General features: G+C 35.6%; 1 protein-coding gene across 1 annotated transcript in view; it reads left to right on the top strand.

Moving 5' to 3' along the window:
- Dcc (DCC netrin 1 receptor) overlaps nt 1-21790 on the top strand; it is a 1056042-nt gene that overhangs the window by 637228 nt on the left and 397024 nt on the right. The window contains exons 6-7 of the mRNA XM_077792339.1: nt 3752-3906; nt 6495-6615. Of these exons, the coding sequence (XP_077648465.1) occupies nt 3752-3906; nt 6495-6615 (276 nt within the window). The remainder of the gene's footprint in view (nt 1-3751; nt 3907-6494; nt 6616-21790) is intronic.

The following is a 21790-nucleotide window of genomic DNA, read 5'->3' as shown; positions in this document are numbered from 1 at the left end:
TAAGAAAGTAATATGATTTGTGGATGTTTTCCATGACATTGTTCAAACTTCATCTTGGATCAATGTTTTTGTAGCAAAGGGTAAAAATGTACATTTTGTTGAGTTATTAGTGTCAACAGCAAATCTGGGTTGAACATATGCTGAGGATGAAACACTGTATTAAGTACTGAGATATGAGTAGGAATCATTAGCCCTTGTCTTACCATGTAATTTACTGATAGCTGATAAGATTGCCCAACATAGTGTATTTCAGAAAAGTGGGACATTCATCCACTGAGGATGCACGTAGTGCTTTTTGATGCTTTATCATCCCTTTGTAAATCAGAGAACCTTTTTTTTTTATTCTCACCTGCTACATGATATAGTGTAAAATCTGGAAAACCTGATATAGAAATAAATATATTAAGACATCCAGGGAATAAAAGGTGTCCATCATAAATGCTAAGAGTCTAAAAAACACGAGAAAGTTACAGAACATAGATCAGGACTCATCTCTATTTTTTAAGCAAAGACTAATTGTACTTATAGTATTAGCACTAAAATTACATGCATAAATCAAATCATGTCCATAATTAATCAGAAGTTATTATATTTTATTAATCAGTAAAAATATTTTGGGGGGAATTCACTATGTGGTCAACTATACATTATTTATTCTATTGAGAGTTAATAAGTAGAAAGATGATTCCTAAACCCCTTCAATTTGGGAAAGAGTGTGAGTTTCTATGAAACTTTTGAAAATAACAACCACTTTAACTTAATAATCTCTTTTTAAGGAATCCCATTATGTGATGGGTACTGTCCTGATTGATTTAGATACATGGTGTCCCCCAAAAGCTCACATGTGAGGCATTACAGGAATATTTAGAGATGAAACTATTAGATTACGAGAGAAGAAAGTTAATCAGTGGATTAATCCCTTTAATAGATTAATAATATGAATGGATTGATGGGTGGTAACTGTAGGAAGGCAGAGCATGGGTGGAGGAAGGAGGTCACCAGGCAGGGATTATTTTATCCCTGGATCCTTGCACTCAAGTTCTCTCTACTTCCTGGCTGTCATAAACTGAGCCACTTTCCATCAGGATATTATGCCTCACCATGGTTCAGAGTTATGGAGACCTTCTACCCTTGACTGGACCTCTGAAACTGTGAGCCAAAGTAACCTGTTCCTCCTCTAAGTTGCTCTTGTCAGGTCTTTTGGTCAGAGTGACACAAAGTTGACTGACACATCCGCTATTTTTGACATTAGGAGTGCAAAGAGGCAACTGTAACTGGAAAATCAGCAAATAACATTATTGAAAAAAAGCAGCAAAAGGCTACACACATACACACAAAAGATATGCTCACATATTTATGTGTTTATTTATTTAAATGTTTATATACAATAAAATAACTATGGTATGGGTAATGCACTCTGATATGCTTTTCTATTGTTGTATTAACTTACAATTTTGTTGATCTTTACAAGCATTAACTGTCCCTACCTTCACGTCTCATCTCTAGGTAATAGATGGGGGCAGTATGGGAGATCCTAGTGTTGAGTAGAGAGTCTGGAATTTAAAAACAGTCTAATCTGACTCTTAAACCTTCTGTTCTCTTTACTTTCTTCAGTATAAATTTGGTATTCTCCCTCTTTTTTTAATACTACTAAAATTTTCTATTCTACCTATTTTCATCTATTTCATTTGATTTGTATCTCCCTCTCTCTCTCTCTCTCTCTCTCTCTCTCTCTCTCGTGTGTGTGTGTGTGTGTGTGTGTCTCCAGATATGTACTTAAGTGTATATATTTAAATTTTGGTCTCAACCTAGTAAATTACTCTCTAGATACAATGTATATGACAAAAATTTGGAAACACTCTGATGTAAACATAATGAACTCAAAACTTCTGATAAAACTGCAAGCTCAAGATGGGCAGACTCTGGGAGTCTCCATGACCCCAGGAAGGAAGGAGTTAAGAGAGAATAGAGATTGACAACATGGTGCTCTATTTAAAAATAGCTCTAATTGGTTATCTCCATCATCTCTGAGACAGCAGAGACATTATCCTTCCACCTGAATTTTCAAGTGGCAAAAGAGACAATCATAGCCAAGTAGTTCAGAATGTGGGCAGGGGAGTCAGACTGTCTGGCTCCACAATTATAAGTTGTGTACTTTCAGGAAAGATATTTAAACACAACCTCTTAATTTATAAAATAGGGATAATAGATCCTGCCTCAGAGAGTTGTGGTGAGAATAATAAATAAAAAGCATTTGTACTAACAAATTGTGTATTGTCTGCTGTCAGGAAATATTGGCTATTGGCTAGTAAATAAACAATTCACCAAAATCTTTTCGAAAACTGAGAACAGAATTTAAAACATTCTATTAATATATCTCCTCAGAGACAGTCAATAAATATTTCTGATGTCTTTGGGTTCATGTCAGTAAATTTGGCCAAGAAATCAAAAATTCTTATTTTACTAATAATACTATCAATAATAAATACATAAATTTTTCTCCCTGTATACAATGTTTGGAACAGCTCTCAGACACATTTATGGTCATGTTTTTTATTCCATGAATATTAATTAATGCTTACCTAAATTAGCTTGACACTAAGAAAGAATATAAAAATGACTTAGAACTCTAAGTTCAAATTTTTAGTTACAAATGAGCACAACAGACAAGGAGAGAAAGAAAGAGATTGAGAATTGAAATCCTGGGTGCATTTGCTGACTCTCCCATTTTTCTAGAAGGCAATGGACATCATCAACTGAACATGGGCAACATGGGAAAGTTTTGCTGTTGGTGGTTGGAAAGAGATGATTTTTTGTTCTTTTAGTTACTCATTGAACATAGTTACAACAATGACAGAAACAGAGATTGGCTTTGAAAATGCCTACTAAAAATACACATCTATTTCCTGTGTGAACCAAGATCATTGCTGCTACGTCTCTGTGAATTTAATCTGGCTTCTCAGGCAATTGGAATATTCAAGTCTGACTTCCCTTTTAGTTTCCCCACAGAAGAGGAGGAAAATTACTTTAAAAAAAAAAATCTCTCCAAGGAATCGTTTTGAGGAACTGAGCCAGAGCCGTTCATTAGCAAAGATGTTATATATTTATAATATTTTTCAATTGAAAATTTTCATTATAGAGTGAGTAACTAGTATTCTGGTAATTAATAAATTAAATTAGCATCACATACCATGCTGAGAAAATAATTCAGGGGAGTGAAATACTACAATGGATGGTTGCTAGAACACTAGGAATGTGGCCACAGCAAAGATGATAGTCATTTCTTGTTCCCTATCACTATAGCTGGTTTCAATAGAGAATAAGTTCATCATATCAACTAAATCCTAGTGAAACTCTGGAAGGACAGGGAAACCTCACTTACTCATTCTCTGTGACATCTCCCTCAGCATAGTTTCCATAGGTTTAAATGCTTTTCAATGTATAGGTCAATTGGGTACAAATTCTTGGGTATTTAGAATACTTATTATATAGGTTCTCTTTTTTACCCAAGTTAATTTTTCTCCTTACCTTGTATTAAAATACTATTAACTGTAACTGTTTGCTTGTATTTGGGACATGAAGATGAAGATATATTCTACTGTAGTTATTGTGTCATCAGCTGAGGATTTGGGGACTGGATTGAATGGCAATTATTTTCTATCCCAGAGCAAATGTTTTTGAGGCTGTGAAGAGCTGGGCCTGCAAGTTCACATTTCCACTCACTTTTTTTTTTTTTTTCCTGTCTTTGCAGTTCCGCCATGGTTTTTAAATCACCCTTCCAACCTCTATGCCTATGAAAGCATGGATATTGAGTTTGAATGCGCAGTCTCTGGAAAGCCTGTGCCCACTGTGAATTGGATGAAGAATGGAGATGTGGTCATACCTAGTGATTATTTTCAGATAGTGGTAATTATCTTTATTATTTTTAATATTAGTTTAACAGCCCCATTTACTGTTTACTTTTTTTTTCCATTTGCTATTCTTTTCTGGGAAAATAAGTTTTTGTTGGGAATTTTAATGATATATTAGGAAAATATTCTGAAAAGTAAATGATTTCTAGACTTAGATTTTTGGGTGGTGGTGGTGGTGGGGGTGGTGTGCAAAAATAGCAACCAAACAGTCCAATCCCCTATTTTATAGAAAAGGCTTTAAACCAAACAAACAGAAAACACAGAGGGCCTTGACTTTCCAAATGGGTTCATAGAAAAGAAATTAGAACCCAGTTCTAGTCTATTGTAAGCCAGGATTTTCTTATTTCTTTAAGTTTTATCAATTGCAGTTAATTTTCAATAAGACACGATACTTACGATTTTGGTCATTTTACTTTGATAATAAATATAGATTTCATTTCTTTGTTATTTTTTTCAGATTGTACAAGCCAATTCTACATGAGCAGTAATAATGGAGATAGTGATAGTATTCATAGCAGTAATAGAGAGGCCATGAGTCTCAGAGTTCACATTTCTTTGTAACTTTTAGCATTGAATTGAACTGAAGCTAAAAGAAATCGTTCTCATGGATCCCTATCTCTTTCCTTGTGGGAGATAATAGGGATACTGGTACTATATTCAATGAGTTGTCATAGTACATCATGAATGTTCCATGCCTACCAATGTTGTTTTTGCTATTACCAACAGAATTCTTTGGTCCCTTGAAAATGCTTTATGCAAACTCCTCCTTAGGTGTAGGTTAGAATCAAAGCTTTTGTGTTCAGACATGAGAAATATAAAAAGCGCCTTCCCAATATCAAGAAAATTTACAGCTAAAAAAAAAAAAAGAGAGAGAGAGAGGGGTTTAGGTCCACATATCTTATGTTTGAAATACAAACATGACCCTGTCAAAGAAGACCTGTCTCAAAAGCCATGTCTCCCAAACCAAAAGGAAACTGATGTAGGTTCCCCTGTGGGGCCAGGCACCGACTCTCCCTATGATGTTACACTGGCTCTTGTTGGTAAATGCCTCTTCTACAATCAGGTGGCATTCTGAAATGTTCATCTCTTTGTGTATGTATTTTGGCATACCATACAGATTCTTCAGGAATAAATCCATAAACCATACTTTTATCACTTCTATCATCACTTACCATTTTTCACTTTTAATTGCATCTGTTTAATTGGTTGGGAATAGAGTAAGAGAGGGGAACATTTAACATTCGAATGCCACACCAATCCATTTCTTCCTTGAAGTGCAATGCTGTCTCCACTCCCACTGAATTAAAAATGACCTGCCATTGGGAAACTTGAAAAGTGTTCTGCATGCCTAAAATATATGGTACTTGCATATAAAGGAAATTGTTGAGGCCCTGAAGGACTCATGATAAAATGCGACATTTATTTTTTCTACAGTTAGAATAATCTTCCTCCCAGCATGACTCATTACAGCCAACCTATTTAAATGTTTCTTTTCTTAAGGTGAAAGAAAAATGTACATCATGTGCCTTACTCACATTAAATTGTGCTTAAAAATATTTCCTCAATAATTCCGAAATCTGAGAGCCATTGTGTGTCGAACATGTAACACGGAGCGCATATAGTAACTTATATGAGAATTGTTAATTAGAAGTTAGCCAGCTTTATCTAAGAATTTTACATCAGCTGAGAATTGACTACAAGACACTAAAAACAATTAAGAATTCCCCATGAGGTAATATTTATCTCTTAATGACTTCAGGGGAAGTGATTTAACATGTCTCACTTACTGAACTAATTCTTCCACTAATATTGAAGATAAACTCAGTTTGTATAATTAAATGCTATCTCTAGATCGTTTTATCATCCATCCTTGAATAAGATGGTGGCTCAATTTATTTTAAAAAGTAGTTAACATTGGTGTATTTCACCCATAGATTTCTGCAGGTGAAATATTTTGGCTATAGAACAATAAGACTTACGTAGAAAACAGCCACTGTACCCCTCTCTCCAAATCCTTAAAAGTTCAGATGTCAAAGCAATTACTATTTTATAGGATTTTTCAGATACTTTTTTGGGGGGATAAACAATCGCAAAAAAATATGTAACCTAGATATACTGTGCCTGAGAATTTTCAAAGATAAGTGTTTTGTTCGCATTCTGTCTTATTTTATTTTTCCTGAGTAGCTTCTAAACCTAGCTTCCTTCAATAATAAGTAAAGCAAGTTCATTTATTTGGGTACAAATCTTTGTTCCTTCCCTACCTAAATGAAGACCTTTCTTTTGACTGATAATTTGGATTTTGAGGATGAAGTGTTCTTTTCTGAGCATATTTTCATTGTAGAATTAGGCGGAATTGGTGCTCATGAATTCAGAAGAATGTTGAGAATGTATGACTTTCCCAGGTAGCCTGGTGCATATCTGTGGGGATGAGAACCCCCATGGCCTCCTTGTTTTTGTTTCTTCTGTCATGTTTTATTAAATTTTATTTTTGGGTTTATGGTCATCTTTTCACTTTGAGGATTTTGTTTTTACTTTTTAAATGATCTCATCTGCTCTTTCTCTCCGCCCCACCCCCACCCCCAGGGAGAAAGCAACCTACGGATTCTTGGTGTGGTGAAGTCAGATGAAGGCTTTTATCAATGTGTGGCTGAAAACGAGGCTGGCAATGCCCAAACCAGTGCGCAGCTCATTGTCCCTAAGCCTGGTAAGATGATGGGGACTTTGTCTGGGGTCTAGAGTCACAGTTATGCACGATCCACTTGTAAAATTCATGTTGCTTTCCTTAATTCTCAATACGAAATTATTTAATTAATTAAGGTATAGATGCATGTATTCCCTCTAGAAAATTTCATGAAAGTTTTATCTGTCTACCTTCTGGGAAATAAAAGTCACCATGAACAATAGGGCCTCTATTTCCAAGATAAACACTAAATTATTGTCATCTCTGTCTTTTGTAGTCTGTCTTTCTTCCCAGTGTTTCATATAAAAATGAAATAGAACATGTATTACATTTATATTATATGAATATTTAGTTATATATATGCATACATATAAATTTATGTAAGGAACAAACATATATTTATATAGACTTAAATTTGTGAAACTGGTGGAAAAAAAATAGCAGGAATAACCACTTAAAAGCAAGGTCAGTTATCTTTTCTTTTTTGCTACAATTGATAAGTTTTTTTATTCCATTCTGTTCTGTTGTCTTCTAGAGGGTTAAAATGGTGATGTATTGAAAACCACCATAAAACTATATTGAACATATCATATAATATTCCTATAGTAGCATGGTCCTCCCAGAGTTGACGGAGGGTACAGAGAAGGAAAGAAAGAATAAACATATGATCAGATTGATTGCTCTGAAATATTTAACACTAAAAACGTTAAAACATATTTTCTTAAAGCAGTAACTGAGCAGTTATTTACATAGACCCAAATACTATTAAATATTAATACTTTCTCTAAAAAGTTTTCATATCATGTTTGTTAGGTAAATTTCAATTTGGTTAGGTCTTCTTTCTGATATATCTCACTCTTGACTTCATCTTGTTCTGAAGTAAGCTTTATAGAAAGTAGTTGAAATATATGCAACATGGTCTTTGTTTTTTATCATTTTAAAATGGGCCTCATATCCTTTGTATCCCTGGTCAATTTTCTGAAGACTCACATAATGAAGCTCACAAACGTGAAACTTTATCTTTTCTTCCTGAATGAAAAAAATAAAATAAAATAAAAAGCAGCTACAGAACAATAGCCCCAGATGTGTAAAGGAACAAGACTATCTAGGAATAGAAAAAACAGTTAGCTCTGGTTCAAGAGTCTGATTTTTGTGAAGAACCACTTCTTTTCCCTCCATTTAGTGTGAGCTTTGTGTTGGATGAGCTCCATTTGTGTGGTTAAGTATGTTTTCTTCTGAAGAGCAAATAATGGATAAGTGAGAGAAAGGAAACCTCTAAAATTAGGATTTCCAGTCTGAATTATGCTTTGAGAACCATGCCAACCTTTAGTTGGCAACAATTAATATGGCCTTGTTGAAACTAACACTGGCTGCTGCACAACTCATCCAAGAGAGCTGTAGTTAACCTTGACTGTTGAACTAAGGACATACAGTGCAGGAAGATGTGAGCTATCACCTCATATTTCTTAAGCAGGTAGAGGTATCCCTTGTAGGCCTTGAGGACCAATGATCATCTCCTACAACTGTCCCAAGGAACGGAGGATTCGTCTTTGAAGTTCTGGACTGTAAAGAGTTAGAAGTTCTCATTTTGCTCTGTGGAGACACTGAGAATATCCTGTCTGTGTGTGTGTGTGTGTGTGTGTGTGTGTGTGTGTGTGATGTACACATGAACTCGGCTGGGGATGACTGTAACATGGGAAATGGACAACAGACTGTGGCTAAAATCTATCTGAAGCTGCTTTCAATGTACAAGGGAGAAAGGAGAGGTTAGCAGTGGGAAGAATCTGCATTTCCACCCTGGGAAGAACCAGTGTGTGTTCTATCTAAAGAAATCAGAAGTGAACATTTCAGGTTCAGACTGTGCCCCAGAGGTCCTGACTGCAGAACTATTTTCCAACCCAAGGACAATAAAGGAACAAAGCTGGGTATGGAGCTGAGCTGGGACCTGGAACAGAAAGTCAGACAGAAATTGCCTTCCCAACTTCAAGAAGGGCCAAGTGAAGGAATTTCCATGGTCCAGGGTCTTGGACAAATCCAATAAACTGTCCCACAAAAAGGAGGCATGCAGAGGCCATCTAGGATGGTGGGCTTTTGAGAAAACATGGTGAGACATTCCAAATCCATATTCCCAATCCTACATTCCAAATCCATATTCCCTCTCTGACCCTGGAGAAACAGAGGAAGGAAGGGGAAGCAGAGGAAGGCAATAGACTGAATGAACAGGAACACAGGGAGAGAGAGTTCAGCATCCCCTTTGCCTATCTGTGATCACAGGTCAGCTTTGTAAGATGAGGAGAAGCTTTAAATTGAATATTAGTTTAAAATGTTGATTTATATTCCACCAGAGTATATGTCTGTTCTTGTGTATGTATGAGTATGTAAATATGTATATGTTCCTGCTGTGCGATTTCTGTTCATTTGTTCATTTTGTTTTATTTTTAAAGACTCCAAGGTATTGTAAATTCTTCAAGGTATCTGACTCTTGGGGCCAGATAATTGAAGTACACTGCAAACAGGGCTGACAGGGTGTGTTTGGAAGAAGATAACAGGAAAAAAAATAAAGGTCTTTTCTTTTAAATACTCCAGTAGCTCAGATCACACCCACCCAATGAACCAGTTATAGACATTCCAATTCACTTACTCTCCAGGAAGCTGCAACAGGTAGTCCTATCTTACAGGTATCTTACAATCTTCTTGGGTCTTGATTTGCTTCCTTCTGTGTGATCATAAAGGAACAAGGCTCTCCTCGGTAGAAATGTCATTGGCCTCCCTGCTACCACCAGCCTCGGAGAATCTTGATGATCCTTTCTTCTCCCATCTAGGTGGTAGTGTGTTGTCAGCCATGCTCTTGGTCTGTGTTCATTGTATTTGGCATTGGATTAGGAAGAAAGGAACAGAAATGAAAACAAAAATCTGAAAGCGTGGACAGGACACCATTGTGACGGTCTTACATTTCCCCCTTTATAAATGATGGATTGCTTTTTCCTGGCTATTTAATCAGGTCTTCAAATAATGCCACTCCAATTCCTCAGAGACACAGTGTAGGCTGTGTGCACAGATGGTGGAGAGGCCAGCTATAAATATAAATTTAGCAAGGAGGCAGACTCTGGTGGGAAGAACATAGCCCTTTCTGTTTAAGTTTTGACAATAAACGGTCACCATGCATTTGGAGGCACATTGTGGGTCTGCATAGCCCAGCTGTTCGGCCTCGGCCTGTCCACAGGCTGGTAGCCGAGAGTTACTTAGGTAACCACAGCAATCTGCTCTGGGTGAAATACAGACAATAATCTGTTCGAGCCAGTGTCCATCACCAGTGAATAGCTATGTGAGTCTAATGAAGTTTCAGCATAATCTTTTATATGTAGTTAGCTATTCCCTCTTGAGCCACTAGTGACTTAGGAAATAAACTAAACATAATATACTAAATTAAACTTTGTTAATAATTTTTTTTTTCTTTTCAAAAAACAAGTTTGGGAAAAATACTTGAAATGCGTACATGTTTTCATCTAGGTAAAGATGGATATCAATGACATTTTAAAAAATCATTATCCCAGAAGAGGTTGTATTAGTAATGGTGTTCAACTAACCCTGTAACAACATATCACACTTCCATACTGCCATCCATCTGTGTGTATACATATTCTGTATATGTACACCTAACATACCCTCACTCATGAACACAATATACGTACACATATATACTCACATGTATACACACACACATAGTCAAACATACATGCATACGCAGAGGATGACCTATTGCATACTTAAAACTTTATGTGTACATCAAAAAAACATAGCCATATTATGTAAGTGGGGGTGAATGCAGGTTAAAATGGTTTAATTGATTTATATCATTTACAATATGTTAATTTTTTGTAAAACCTAGTTATATTTTTTGTTTTTAATTTTGATTATTTTTGAGAGGGTAGAATGACATAATGGTTAGAATATTGGCATAGAAAATTGGTAGGAATCATTTAAAGAGATTATCAAGAGCTCCAAGTCCACTATTAAGGAAATAGCCAGCTGCCCCTGACCTTAAAATGTATTAAGCATCACAGAATGTCACTTCCATAGCCAGAACTGGAAAAGGGTGAGAAGTAAGTTTAGATCTTATTGGTCTAGTAAATGGTGATGAATTAATTATCCCCTGGTTGCCATATACTTAACAGAAGTGTAGGTAGATAGTAATTAAGACTATTTGATAGCTGGGTGGAGAAGTTAGCAAGTATCTAGGTTTGCTGGAGGAGAGCAGAGAGCAGGAGCAAATAAGAGAGAGATAAGACAACAGATATCTCTGAGTTCCTTATTCTGATTCTAGCTGCTGGGTGGCATTCCACCTCTTCCTGGTGTCTACAGTGGAAAATCATCAAAAGTAACTGACTATAGAGAGGAGAACAGGAGGCCCATGGACCTGGGATTACACCTATGATAGGAGACTGTGTACCTGGAATGTGTCTAATAAAATGGCAGGAATAGCTGAAGATTGCATAAAATTATCATGGGAAGAAATGAGGTCTTCCTCATATTCTACTAGGTACATAAAGGCTATGAGGAAGGAAAATCCATATGATCACAGAATAAATGCTATTATAAATATTCCCTAAAATGTAGATTTTCTTGGGCAAGCTATCGAATCATGCCTTCTACATAAGAATTAAATATGCAATGTGTGTCTCATGTTAATATTGAACATTTTCTAATGTGAGATTTATTTTTTTCTCTACCCCTGGCAACAAATAGAGTCATACTGAAGTAGAGGAAATATATTGGTTAGACATTTAGAAAAATGAGAACTGTTATCAATTACCTGTCCTCCCCTGGAAAAGGTTACATATTACAAATGATGTTGAATTTTAAACATTTTATTAAGGCAGTATATCATACAGCATGAATTAGGAAAAATATTTAAGTCTGATCATGAACACTAAAACATAAAATCAAAAGTCTGTTGGATTTGCTTCCTGAGTTGTTTCTTATTGATAGGAGAAGACTATCTAGAAATCCAAATGGCAAGAAGATTATCTCCATGCATACACATATAATTATATATTGACTGCAACTTATGTTACTGTTCTTACTAAATGTTTACTTTTGCATAGTTCACTGGAATTACATGATACATTTGAAACTGATACATTATTATGTGAAACATTAAAAACTTATACATTAGTCATAACTTCAAGATCTGTTAGAATTTGTTATTTTAACAACACCTAAGCAACTATGTAAGAGAGAAAATGTAGCTAAAGTTAGGGATGTATTCTTAATGGTCACTAGTGGCCAATTAAGTTGATTTTCTGTCTCTTAATATGAGAGGCATTATTGTGATGTAAATACTTACTTGTGAAAGATAAAATTGTTTCTTGTTTTCTGTAAATAATTTAGGAGCCAATTTTATGTACTAGATGAATTTGTTAGTGAACCTGAAAAAAGAAGTCATTAGACAAAATTTAAAATGCTCATTAAAACCTGTTTCTCTTTAGAGTTCCATCTTTCAGTTTAAATGAATAAACTTAAGACTTGGTATTCTTGAAACAAATTTCCATTATGATCTTATAGCTCATAAGCTTTCTGAGAGTATTTTCTTTTACAAACATAAGCAATTAATTGTAGCCAAGAAGATACACAGCTATTTTTTGTGAAATGGTTATTAACTTCCATATATATGGCCATAAATTTATTCAAACAATTAAAAATTATTATTTTTGCTTGCTAAGGTAAAAATACAGATAAGAGGAAAGTAATTTATGTTCTTTTTTTCCTACCTTGGAGTTTTCCATGCCTTTGAGAAATATTGTTCCTCAATGTAGCAACTTTCCATGAGAGTTTCATTTATACGTAGGTTTAGCATAAATTGGTAATTTTATCTTTAACCATATAACATTCACCTGTTAGAGGAGATGTGTCCACATTTGAGCTCCACGTCTTTACCCTGTTAACTTATAGAGATTTAAAAATATACTGGAAAATACAACATATTTGTGAATAGATTCTTTGACAATATTGCCTGACATTTCCAAGTCTCTATTTCCTTAGCTGTCTCCAAGATAATTGTCTCCAAAATTTAGTGCAATGTATGTATTTAAAAGGGATTTGTAGGCTGTAAATTGCTCCACAAATGTTAGCTATTATAAAGTCCTCTGTTGTTTTTTATTTAGTTTCAAGAAAAATAGGAGGCATATATTGGGATGGATTAAATGATAGCTTTCTTCTAGAACATTTTTCCACCTACCAAGAAAATAACTAATGAACAAATATTTCAATGACAGTGACCATTTAAATTTTAGATTTTTTGTCCAGTGAACAAGGTTAAGGAAAAAGTCATAACTCAATGTATCTCTGGAAAGATTTGTAGCAAGGTTTCTGCTTCTTTTTAATGACTTGCTCATCCAGTTCTATGCAGGCAGAGGTTTCTTAGCAAATAAAGACTTGTCATTCACCTTGTCCGTCATTCAGTGTGCGCTTCAAACACAAAGAAGGCTCAGTGCTAATCAAGAGGATATGACTGTATGGCAGACTTTGAAATTAGAAATGAACTTGGGAGTAATATGAAATGCACTGAGACCAGTAATAACTGTGAATCCATACAATATGGAAAACTTGATGGAATCATAAATATTGATTACATCATAGTTCAGTGGTAAACATACCAAAGAGTGACCTGTGTGTGCGTGTGTGTGTGTGTGTGTGTGTGTGTGTGTTTAGTTCTATAAAGTCAGAAAAATGTTAATTTTTACATCAAACCTGAATATTGTATTATATTTTCATCTTTTAACTATAAATCAATCCCCTTTTGATGGGAGCTATTTACACACACATATATGCACCTGTGCGTGCACGCACACGCACCCCCCCACACACACATTCTGATATACTATCAAATAATTTCAAATTATCAGTGTAAAAGGAGTAACCGATACATAAATTACAATAGCTAAAATTACATATGTGCAATTTTTCACTGCAAATGTGATAATATTAGCATTGGTACAGCAATGTCAAAATAGCACTTATTTAAAGGGTATGGAAAAATAAATTACAATGAAGTCACAACAAAGAACTCTCCTGAACCCACAGGGAGCTCTTACTATTCTGCCCCCAGAGACAGGTGTGACTTAAGTGGACTGGCTCTGTTTAGCTAAAGGCAATTACTAGAGATGGATTTAATGAGGAGCCATCAGTCACCAACAAAGTCTCCAGCAGGAGGAATGAGTGTCACACCCTAAAGAGGAGACCAAGATATCAAATACAGTTCTCCCCTGTGCCACACAAGTATACTCACTTTATGAGACTAATTCTAGGAAGAAAAAAAAAACTATTCTAAGATGCAGGTCAGTCTTACACCCTGGAAAAAAAGGGTAAATGCAATTGGTATTGCCATGAACCCTGTGCTTTTTCATAGACAGTTGCCCTGAGTTCCCAACATTCTGACTACTGGGAAATGTCCTCTTTACACTTTCTTTCAAAGCTGTCCCTAAGTGAGGATAGAGAGCAGTGATCATGTGACTCAGTATGCCCATATGCCAAGCTGACTGAGCTTGGTCTTTTCTGCCTCAGTCACCTGCTCATCAGTGAGTTGAGGGGAAGTACTTACACAAGGTGATTAAACACACACAGTGCTGGGTCCCTGTTATTATGCCCCTCATCCTGCTTGAGCTTCATGCCAAGCATAACAGTTTTGTTTTACTGTGAATTGATGACAGTCCCACTTGACCTTATGACTTGATGTGCCTCAGATAACCCAGTTCATGATGAGCAATTCTGGATACTTGGCCAGTTGATTTTTGCCTGGCTGGGCACTTTTTTTCCTCTAACAGAGTTGAGTATGCTGCCAGAAATGAATTATACTTACCTGCTCCATTTGTCAGGATTTCACTGCAAAACCCTAAGAGTTTATGTTATGATTTCCTTATTGGGGCTTGTCATGATCTCTACACAGTTTTTCCCCTACCACCAATAGTATAAAGACTATTGGGAATTAGGTTCTTTGCCCCCTGTAGAACCACTGACACCATAGACTAGACCTGCTACACTGCCTGTTTTGACTGTGGATCACTCTACACAAAGTAGCAGTCTTTTCCATTATCCAGTGAGTGGATGAGAAGAAAATGCTGCCTTAAAAACCCAAATTCCTAACAGGCATTGTGATTCTTTCTTAGTTTATGGAAGTATGAGATATTAAAATCTCTCCTCATTTACAAATCACTTAAGTGCCTCGAAAATCTCTGCTGGAATGGTGAACCATCATGTGCTCACAAGTTTATCTCTCCCTTTCTGAGCATATGTGTTTTACCAAAGCCTCTCATAGACTTGCCTATTCTTGTTTAACAGCTCTGATTAAGATGATGTTATCAACATAATGGGCAAGTAGAACACGTTGTAAAATACCTGAATTGCCAAGATCCCTTTGGAGTCTACTATGATGGAACATGGAAGAGTTAACATAGCCCTGAGCATGAATGTAAATGAATGGTGATTTTCCATTTCCAGTGAATGAGAATGTTTTGATTATCCTTTTATAGGGATGAAGAAGAACACCTCACTATGGTTAAGCAGGTTTTATTGGAGGTCATGTTCATCTGCTCTAAAGATGTGACTTCTGGTATAACACACATGATGGAATGACCTTTAGTTAAGCCTGTGGTTGTTCACACTTGTTCTCTAGGTTAGGTCTGGTTCTTGTGAGGACCAGATTGGTAGGCATGACTATTGTTTAGAGCTTTCTGGGGGACACTAACCCTTAATATTTTCCCCAACATGTGGTATGATACAAAAATAAGTGAGATATAAAAGGGAAATATAGAAATATAAGTATGTGGTGGAATAAATACGTATTCTATATATTGTATAGATAGAATAAAATAGAGTTTAATGTTATATAATAATCTCACTTTGTAAGACAAATTTAAATAAAAGTTTATCTCTACATTTATATTTTTAATGGAAAATTACTGTCATTTTAATTTTTGAAATCAACTTATATATCTGCAAATAAAATAATAAGCAATATGTGTTGAAGCATATCAGGGGTTTTAGAAATGTGAATGGGATTTTTGCCTTTTACTTGGACCTCTTAGATAAAGTACTCAGAATGTTGTCTGCTCTTTTGAATACTTAAAATGTCTTAGGGGATGTTATGTTTGGATCTGAAATGTTCCCACAGTCTCAGTAGTGAAGGTTTGGTCCCCAGTACACCAACACTCAGAGGTAGAGCTTTTAGGAAATGAATGATCAAGAGGCCTATTAGTTCATGAGTGAGTGGATTGTCCTTTGGTGAATTAATGATTGGAATGGACAGTGGGAAGGTGGTTGAAATTATAGGCAGTTGAGGCATGGATAGAGAAGGTAGATCACTGGGGATATGCCCTCAGGGACAATATCTTGCTCCTGGTTCTCTCTTTCTCTTTCTTTGTGTGTGTGTGTGTGTGTGTGTGTGTATGTGTGTGTGTGTGTGTGTGTGTGTATGTGTGTGTGTGTGTCTGTCTCTCTGTCTGTCTGTCTCTTTTTTCTGGCTGCCACCAGCTAAGGATTTGAGCACCTTTTGAGTGCCATACCCTTCTGACAAGTGTGCTACTTCAGCTCAGGAACAAAGCAATAGAGACAACTGACCCTGAACTGAATCTTCTGAAAATAAGTCTTTTTTTCTTTAAGCTGTTTTCCTTGGGTATTTGGTCAGAGTGATAAAAAGCTGAGTAACACAACGGAGAAGGCTTTATGTTGGAATATTTTCCATCTAATGAGAAAATTTAGAAACACGTGCAATTTTTATTTTTTTTAATTTTAACTTTATTTTATTCGTTTATGTTTTTATGTGGTGATGAGGACTGAAACCAGTGCCTCACACTTGATAAGCAAGTGCTCTGCCACTGAGCTGCAATCCCAGCCCTGCAATTTAAATTTATGGAAAAGAACATGAAAACAGAGTTATAATCAGCTCTACCTAGGGTAAGGTTTATGTGAATGCAGAAGTAAAGGAGAATACAGAAGAAAACAGTATTTTCAAGAACCTTCTTACGTCAGATACCAGGTGAGAAAAATGCTATCTATATCAGTCCTTTCATTTCCCAGATAATTTAGCCTAAAATATTTAACTGTTCTTATTTCATATATTAGAAGATTGAAATTTAAAGATGTCAGATATCACCCTAATATCAACTGAGAACAAAGTGGTGGAAACCAGATTTGGAAAATAAGTATTGAGTCTTATCTTTCCTTGCCAAGTGCTGGGTGCATCAGAGTTTTACAATCATATATTAATTGGCTTCTCCCAAGAATCCAGTCAGGGAGGTACAATTATTTTCCCCTTACTTTTTGGATGAGGACACTGTTGCACAGAGGAGTTAAGCATTTTGTCTAAGGTCACAGAGCTATCAAAGAATCTGATTTTCCAACCTACTTTCTCAACTAAATATTTGATTGACTGACAGCCCATATCCTGCCCACATAGGAAACTGCTCAGGTGAAGGAATGGGTAAAGCTTGAGACTTGAATATAGTCACACTAGTTTGGGTATAATACATAAAGGAGAAAAGGTTGAACATAATAATTTATTAAAATTGGAACATAATATAAATTTTTAGGACTCTGCTAACCAAATAATGTCGGTCCAAATTCCCAATGTACCAGAGGTCATCACTACATGTAAGCTAGTTGTGTGATATGTCTTAAGAGTCTTCAAATGAATATCACATTCTCACTGCCAACTGAGAATCCACAGTTTAACAGGGAATAAATATGACAAAGCTAATCTTAATTATCAAATGCAATTAAAGCTTAGTGACTTGCAATGTCTATTAATTATTCAGTAGTAATGGGATACCAAGAAAATGCATAAAGACTTTTAAAACTTGGATGCAAATTATAGATGGTAGATGTTATTCAAAGAAAATTTAATTCTTTGAGGTAATGATCCTAAAGTTGAACAGAGTCAGTGCTTAATGTACAATTTTTTTTTGTTCTAATCTCATTTTAGAAGGATGATAGTACCATTTGTCACACAGAATAACAGGGCTTCTATTGTGTTAAAAAGCTCCATTTATTTTATTTTGCTCCTTGTTTTAAGAGAAAAGTTCCAAGTTACAAAATAAGTTTAAAAACCAAAAGAAAAGGAAAGTTTCCTTAAATAAAGTATCTGCTTAGAGGACTTCAACCTATAATACAGTTTCATACAAAATGACTGTAATAATAATTAATAAGCAAATAAGCCTAAATTTCTAGTATGTACTGTGCATACCTGTCTTTGTTATTTTGTGTCAAGAAATATCCACCAGGGAACCAGAGGTGACTCTGATTTCCCTGAACATTGACAAAATATCTTTTGTTTATTTAGATGGCTGCCTGAGTTTCAAATATTATAGAACATAAGCAAATTAACTTGAAATTTCAAGTGACCTTTCTTAAAATGCACACCATTAAAAATCAAGAAAAGTCAAATGGAAAAGTCAGTTCCCCGTATTTATTGATATTGCTCAAGCCAGTTTCTGTCTAATAATGACCTACTAGCTAATCAGATGGGATGGGATATTTTTGGTTCTGAAAGATGTCAGACCAATGTATATAGATAGAAATATACCCAAAAAATGAGAATATGTTTTTTGAACAAAGAAAGATTATTTAACTAATTTTCTCTTTAACACTATGACACATATTTGGGAGAACAAAGAAATAAATGTACTATGTAGTTTATTTACATCCTCTCCTGCCTCATTTTCTTGATATCTTCAATGAAAAGAGGCGTGGATGACAGAATTTGTGGCCCAACCATAAGCCTTTAGGTCTCATGAATTCCATGTCCAATTTCTAATACACAGACCACCTGTTTTCTTGACATACTTGAGCCTTCTTTCTCATTATTAATGTGAGCCTTTGAGCCCAATTCTGATCAGAGAGTTTAGATCTTTAACACACTTGTCTAGGTAGAAAAAGAAGACCTTTGGGGAAATTAAACTGAGAGCAGTGGTAAATACCTTTTTGCTTTTCTAAATCAGGAACAAGGAAACCTCTCACTAAACGTACAGTTTTCTTTGCATGAGAAGAGAAGCATTGTCCTAAAAGAACTTCTTGCTACTCTCGCCGAGTATAAGGAAGTTTTGAATGGAAGAAAGTGGCATGATTTTCAGGAGCTTGTAAAGACAACATATAGCAGGGAAGGTACACCAGAGACCTTTAGCAGACCTTTCTATGGGAGTCAGAGGAATCCTGTGCTAAGGACATCACATCTGAGCTGACATGGACTTTGAAATTGGAATCTGGTTTTGTCCAGCCATAAAGAAAGGCAAAGAGTGGCTGTCAGGAGAAACACTACACACAAATATAGGAACCTAGAGAAGAAGCAAAACTCTGTGTTCAGAGAATTTTGGGTGGTTCAGAAAGGTTGGAGAGAGATGAGGGGCTGGGTCAAAAGGGTCCTTTGGAATATGCAAAGAAAAGTGAACTTTTGTCCACGTGATGTGGGATGTTGATGACTTACATGTAAAAGATAGTTGTGTTTGTGTTTTTAAACGATGATTCTAGAAGTAGTATGGATGACTGATAGTTGCAGTGGCAAGAAGGAAGTCTGGGAATGGAAAAAAAATGGTTGGTAAAGTTTATCAGTAATGGATTGGGCAAGAGAATAAGGCCTTCTATCACAACAGTACAAAAAGAACAAGCAGACAGATGGGAAGGTCCTCAAAAGCTGGAGATGGCTATTAATATATATTCATAGATGGATCAGGAAGCTGAGGTGACTCCTAGATTCTTAACAAACTGAATAGATGGAAACAGCATTAAGTAAAAAAAAGAGGATGTCCAGGAAAAATGACTTAAGTTCGTCTCAGCTAAAGAGCTTGGACTGGGAGTTCATTGAGGGTTCATCTCTCCATCATTTGCACATTTTTGGGCTTAGCAAAGGGCTAATAAGGGCAGACTTTCAATGACTCATGAGGAGAATCTAAACATGAGTACTTTGTTTGGGTGGTTAATGGATACCCCAGGCATAAAGTAAGATGTACTAAAAGATGAAGCAAAATAAAATCTAAAAACTATAATTGAAAAGTTTTCACTTGAAATAGACAAAATATTCTGACTGAAAAAATCATCTGTTGCTGAATATATTAGATAGTTTGGAGCAGAAATACAGATGAACGCAGAATCTTTTGCAATATCCACGAGGGGAATAGTTATGGTCTGAACTGAGAAGCAACTATGCTCCTGAAGAGAAAGATGAATTCGAAGAATAATATGGAAGAGGTTAGCTGTTTGCATTTGAATTGAAAAGGAGCATTTGATGCTGACTGGGAATGCTGTAAGTTATTGGCATTGCTGATGGTAATGAAAAGCTTCAGGGAGAGAGTGACAGGGCCTTATTATGCATCCTTAGTTCCTTGATGGGATATAAGTGAATCATTCTCCTACTGATGAGATGATTCCTCCTTGCTGGACATATTTTACCGAGCTTTGAGGAAGGGATTCACTGTACTGCCATCTTGGAATAACAAGTTGAAGGATTGCACATTAGCATAAACTCACCATGAGCCCTGTCACTGCCAAGACTGGAACATATTGATTTGATTAGCCCTTAAATATCAGAAAGATAAGGATGCTCACATCTCTTTCTTTTTCTCTTTTCTTTGTCTCTCCATCTGTATGCAGTGGCACAGGTTAGAACTGAGAAATAAATTAGAAGTAGAAGGGCCAACTTTGGCTTTCTGCCACCTAGAAATCAAATCCATTTAATTTACCCTGACCATCCTTGTTATACTGTTAAATATAGACTAAATAGTTTAATATGGATTTATGTAATGAGTTCACAAATGGATTTTGCAGAGCATGCTTATTTAAGGAAATAAACATCTGCTCACATTGGCTTGAATCACATGTCTCTTTGTGGATTCATTTTGATAGAATGGATGGATTTTCTTAAAAATGATAAGATAACCTATGATCATTTTACCATCCCAGTATTTTTTCAATTGCATGAATCAGAAACAAAATAAAAAATAATGATCTAGAACTTCCAGCTATCTCCCAGGGAAAGCAGACTAGAGGGTAGCAATGCTAATGCTTTGTATAAATGACAGGATTTAAAATTTTTTTTAAAAAGTAGATGTCTTCTCTGTGAAACCTCCAGTTCTCACTTTCCCCTGTTCAATTCAGTGTACTTTACTTAAACATTAATTGTTTTGCTTAACTGCATGCAGCTAATTTGTAAAATAAAATTCCGTGCAAGTTTGAAGATGAATCCAGAGGTGTCTCTTTTAACCAGGCTGCTCCTTCCCTATCTCTGGTGGCCAAATTGGATGTAATTGTAGTTGGTGATGGGATGGCAACAGTGTCAGCCAGTCATTCTAGGAATGGCTACTATGATTTGTAATTATAATGTCCTTGATTCTGATTTAAATTCAAGAGTGCCTTCACATTGCTATTCTTTCCATTGAAACATGGTAATTTGAGTGTGGGGGGTTGGGGATGGCTAAGAGTCAGGGTTTTACCTTCTTGAAATTTACACTTTTTTCACAGTCCCTACAATTTCTCTAAGGCACCATAGACAGGGGAGTCCAGCTCTCAAGAATGGTAATTTACAACCTAAGAGTGCTTAATCTAAAATCTGTCCTTGTCAGAGGAGATCTCTGTGGTCCCGATGCAGCAGTGATGGGAATTTTATTTCAGCCTCAGTTTCAATTGGGGCTGTCAATTGTATTCTTTAACCTATCCCCATACTTATCAATTTATGCAACCTACAGGTCTTATGGGTCTTTAACATCATTCTACTTTTAAAATAAGAAGCACTAAACATAATGAATAATCTAATCTGCATCTGAAAACCTATAAACTCACCTTATAAGCATAATAACAACAAAGATTATTATAAAGGTTATGACTGAATCTAACTTTATTATTAATCATTTCTCCTGGTGATTAAAATTTAATTCTTCTAAGATAACTTTACCTCTGACATGTTTGTCTCTTTTTGAATATAACTATTTTATATTCTAAAATTATTTTCACTTTCATATACAATGGAGTGTTCCCTGTTTAAAAAAAAAAATCTTAGTTGAGGAATATCATACTTTTAGGGCAAAAACTGGATCAGGTAGCCAAAAATTAGGATAAATGTATGAAGTATTTTTAACTGCTTTTGCTTGGTAACAAATCTGTAAGGAGCATGTTAAAAAATTGCAACCTCAATGACATTCTATGCATTTTACATTTG

This window comes from Urocitellus parryii, chromosome 13, assembly GCF_045843805.1.
Source record: "Urocitellus parryii isolate mUroPar1 chromosome 13, mUroPar1.hap1, whole genome shotgun sequence".
Classification (NCBI taxonomy): Eukaryota; Metazoa; Chordata; class Mammalia; order Rodentia; family Sciuridae; genus Urocitellus; species Urocitellus parryii.
This window is presented reverse-complemented; position numbering and strand designations above follow the sequence as displayed.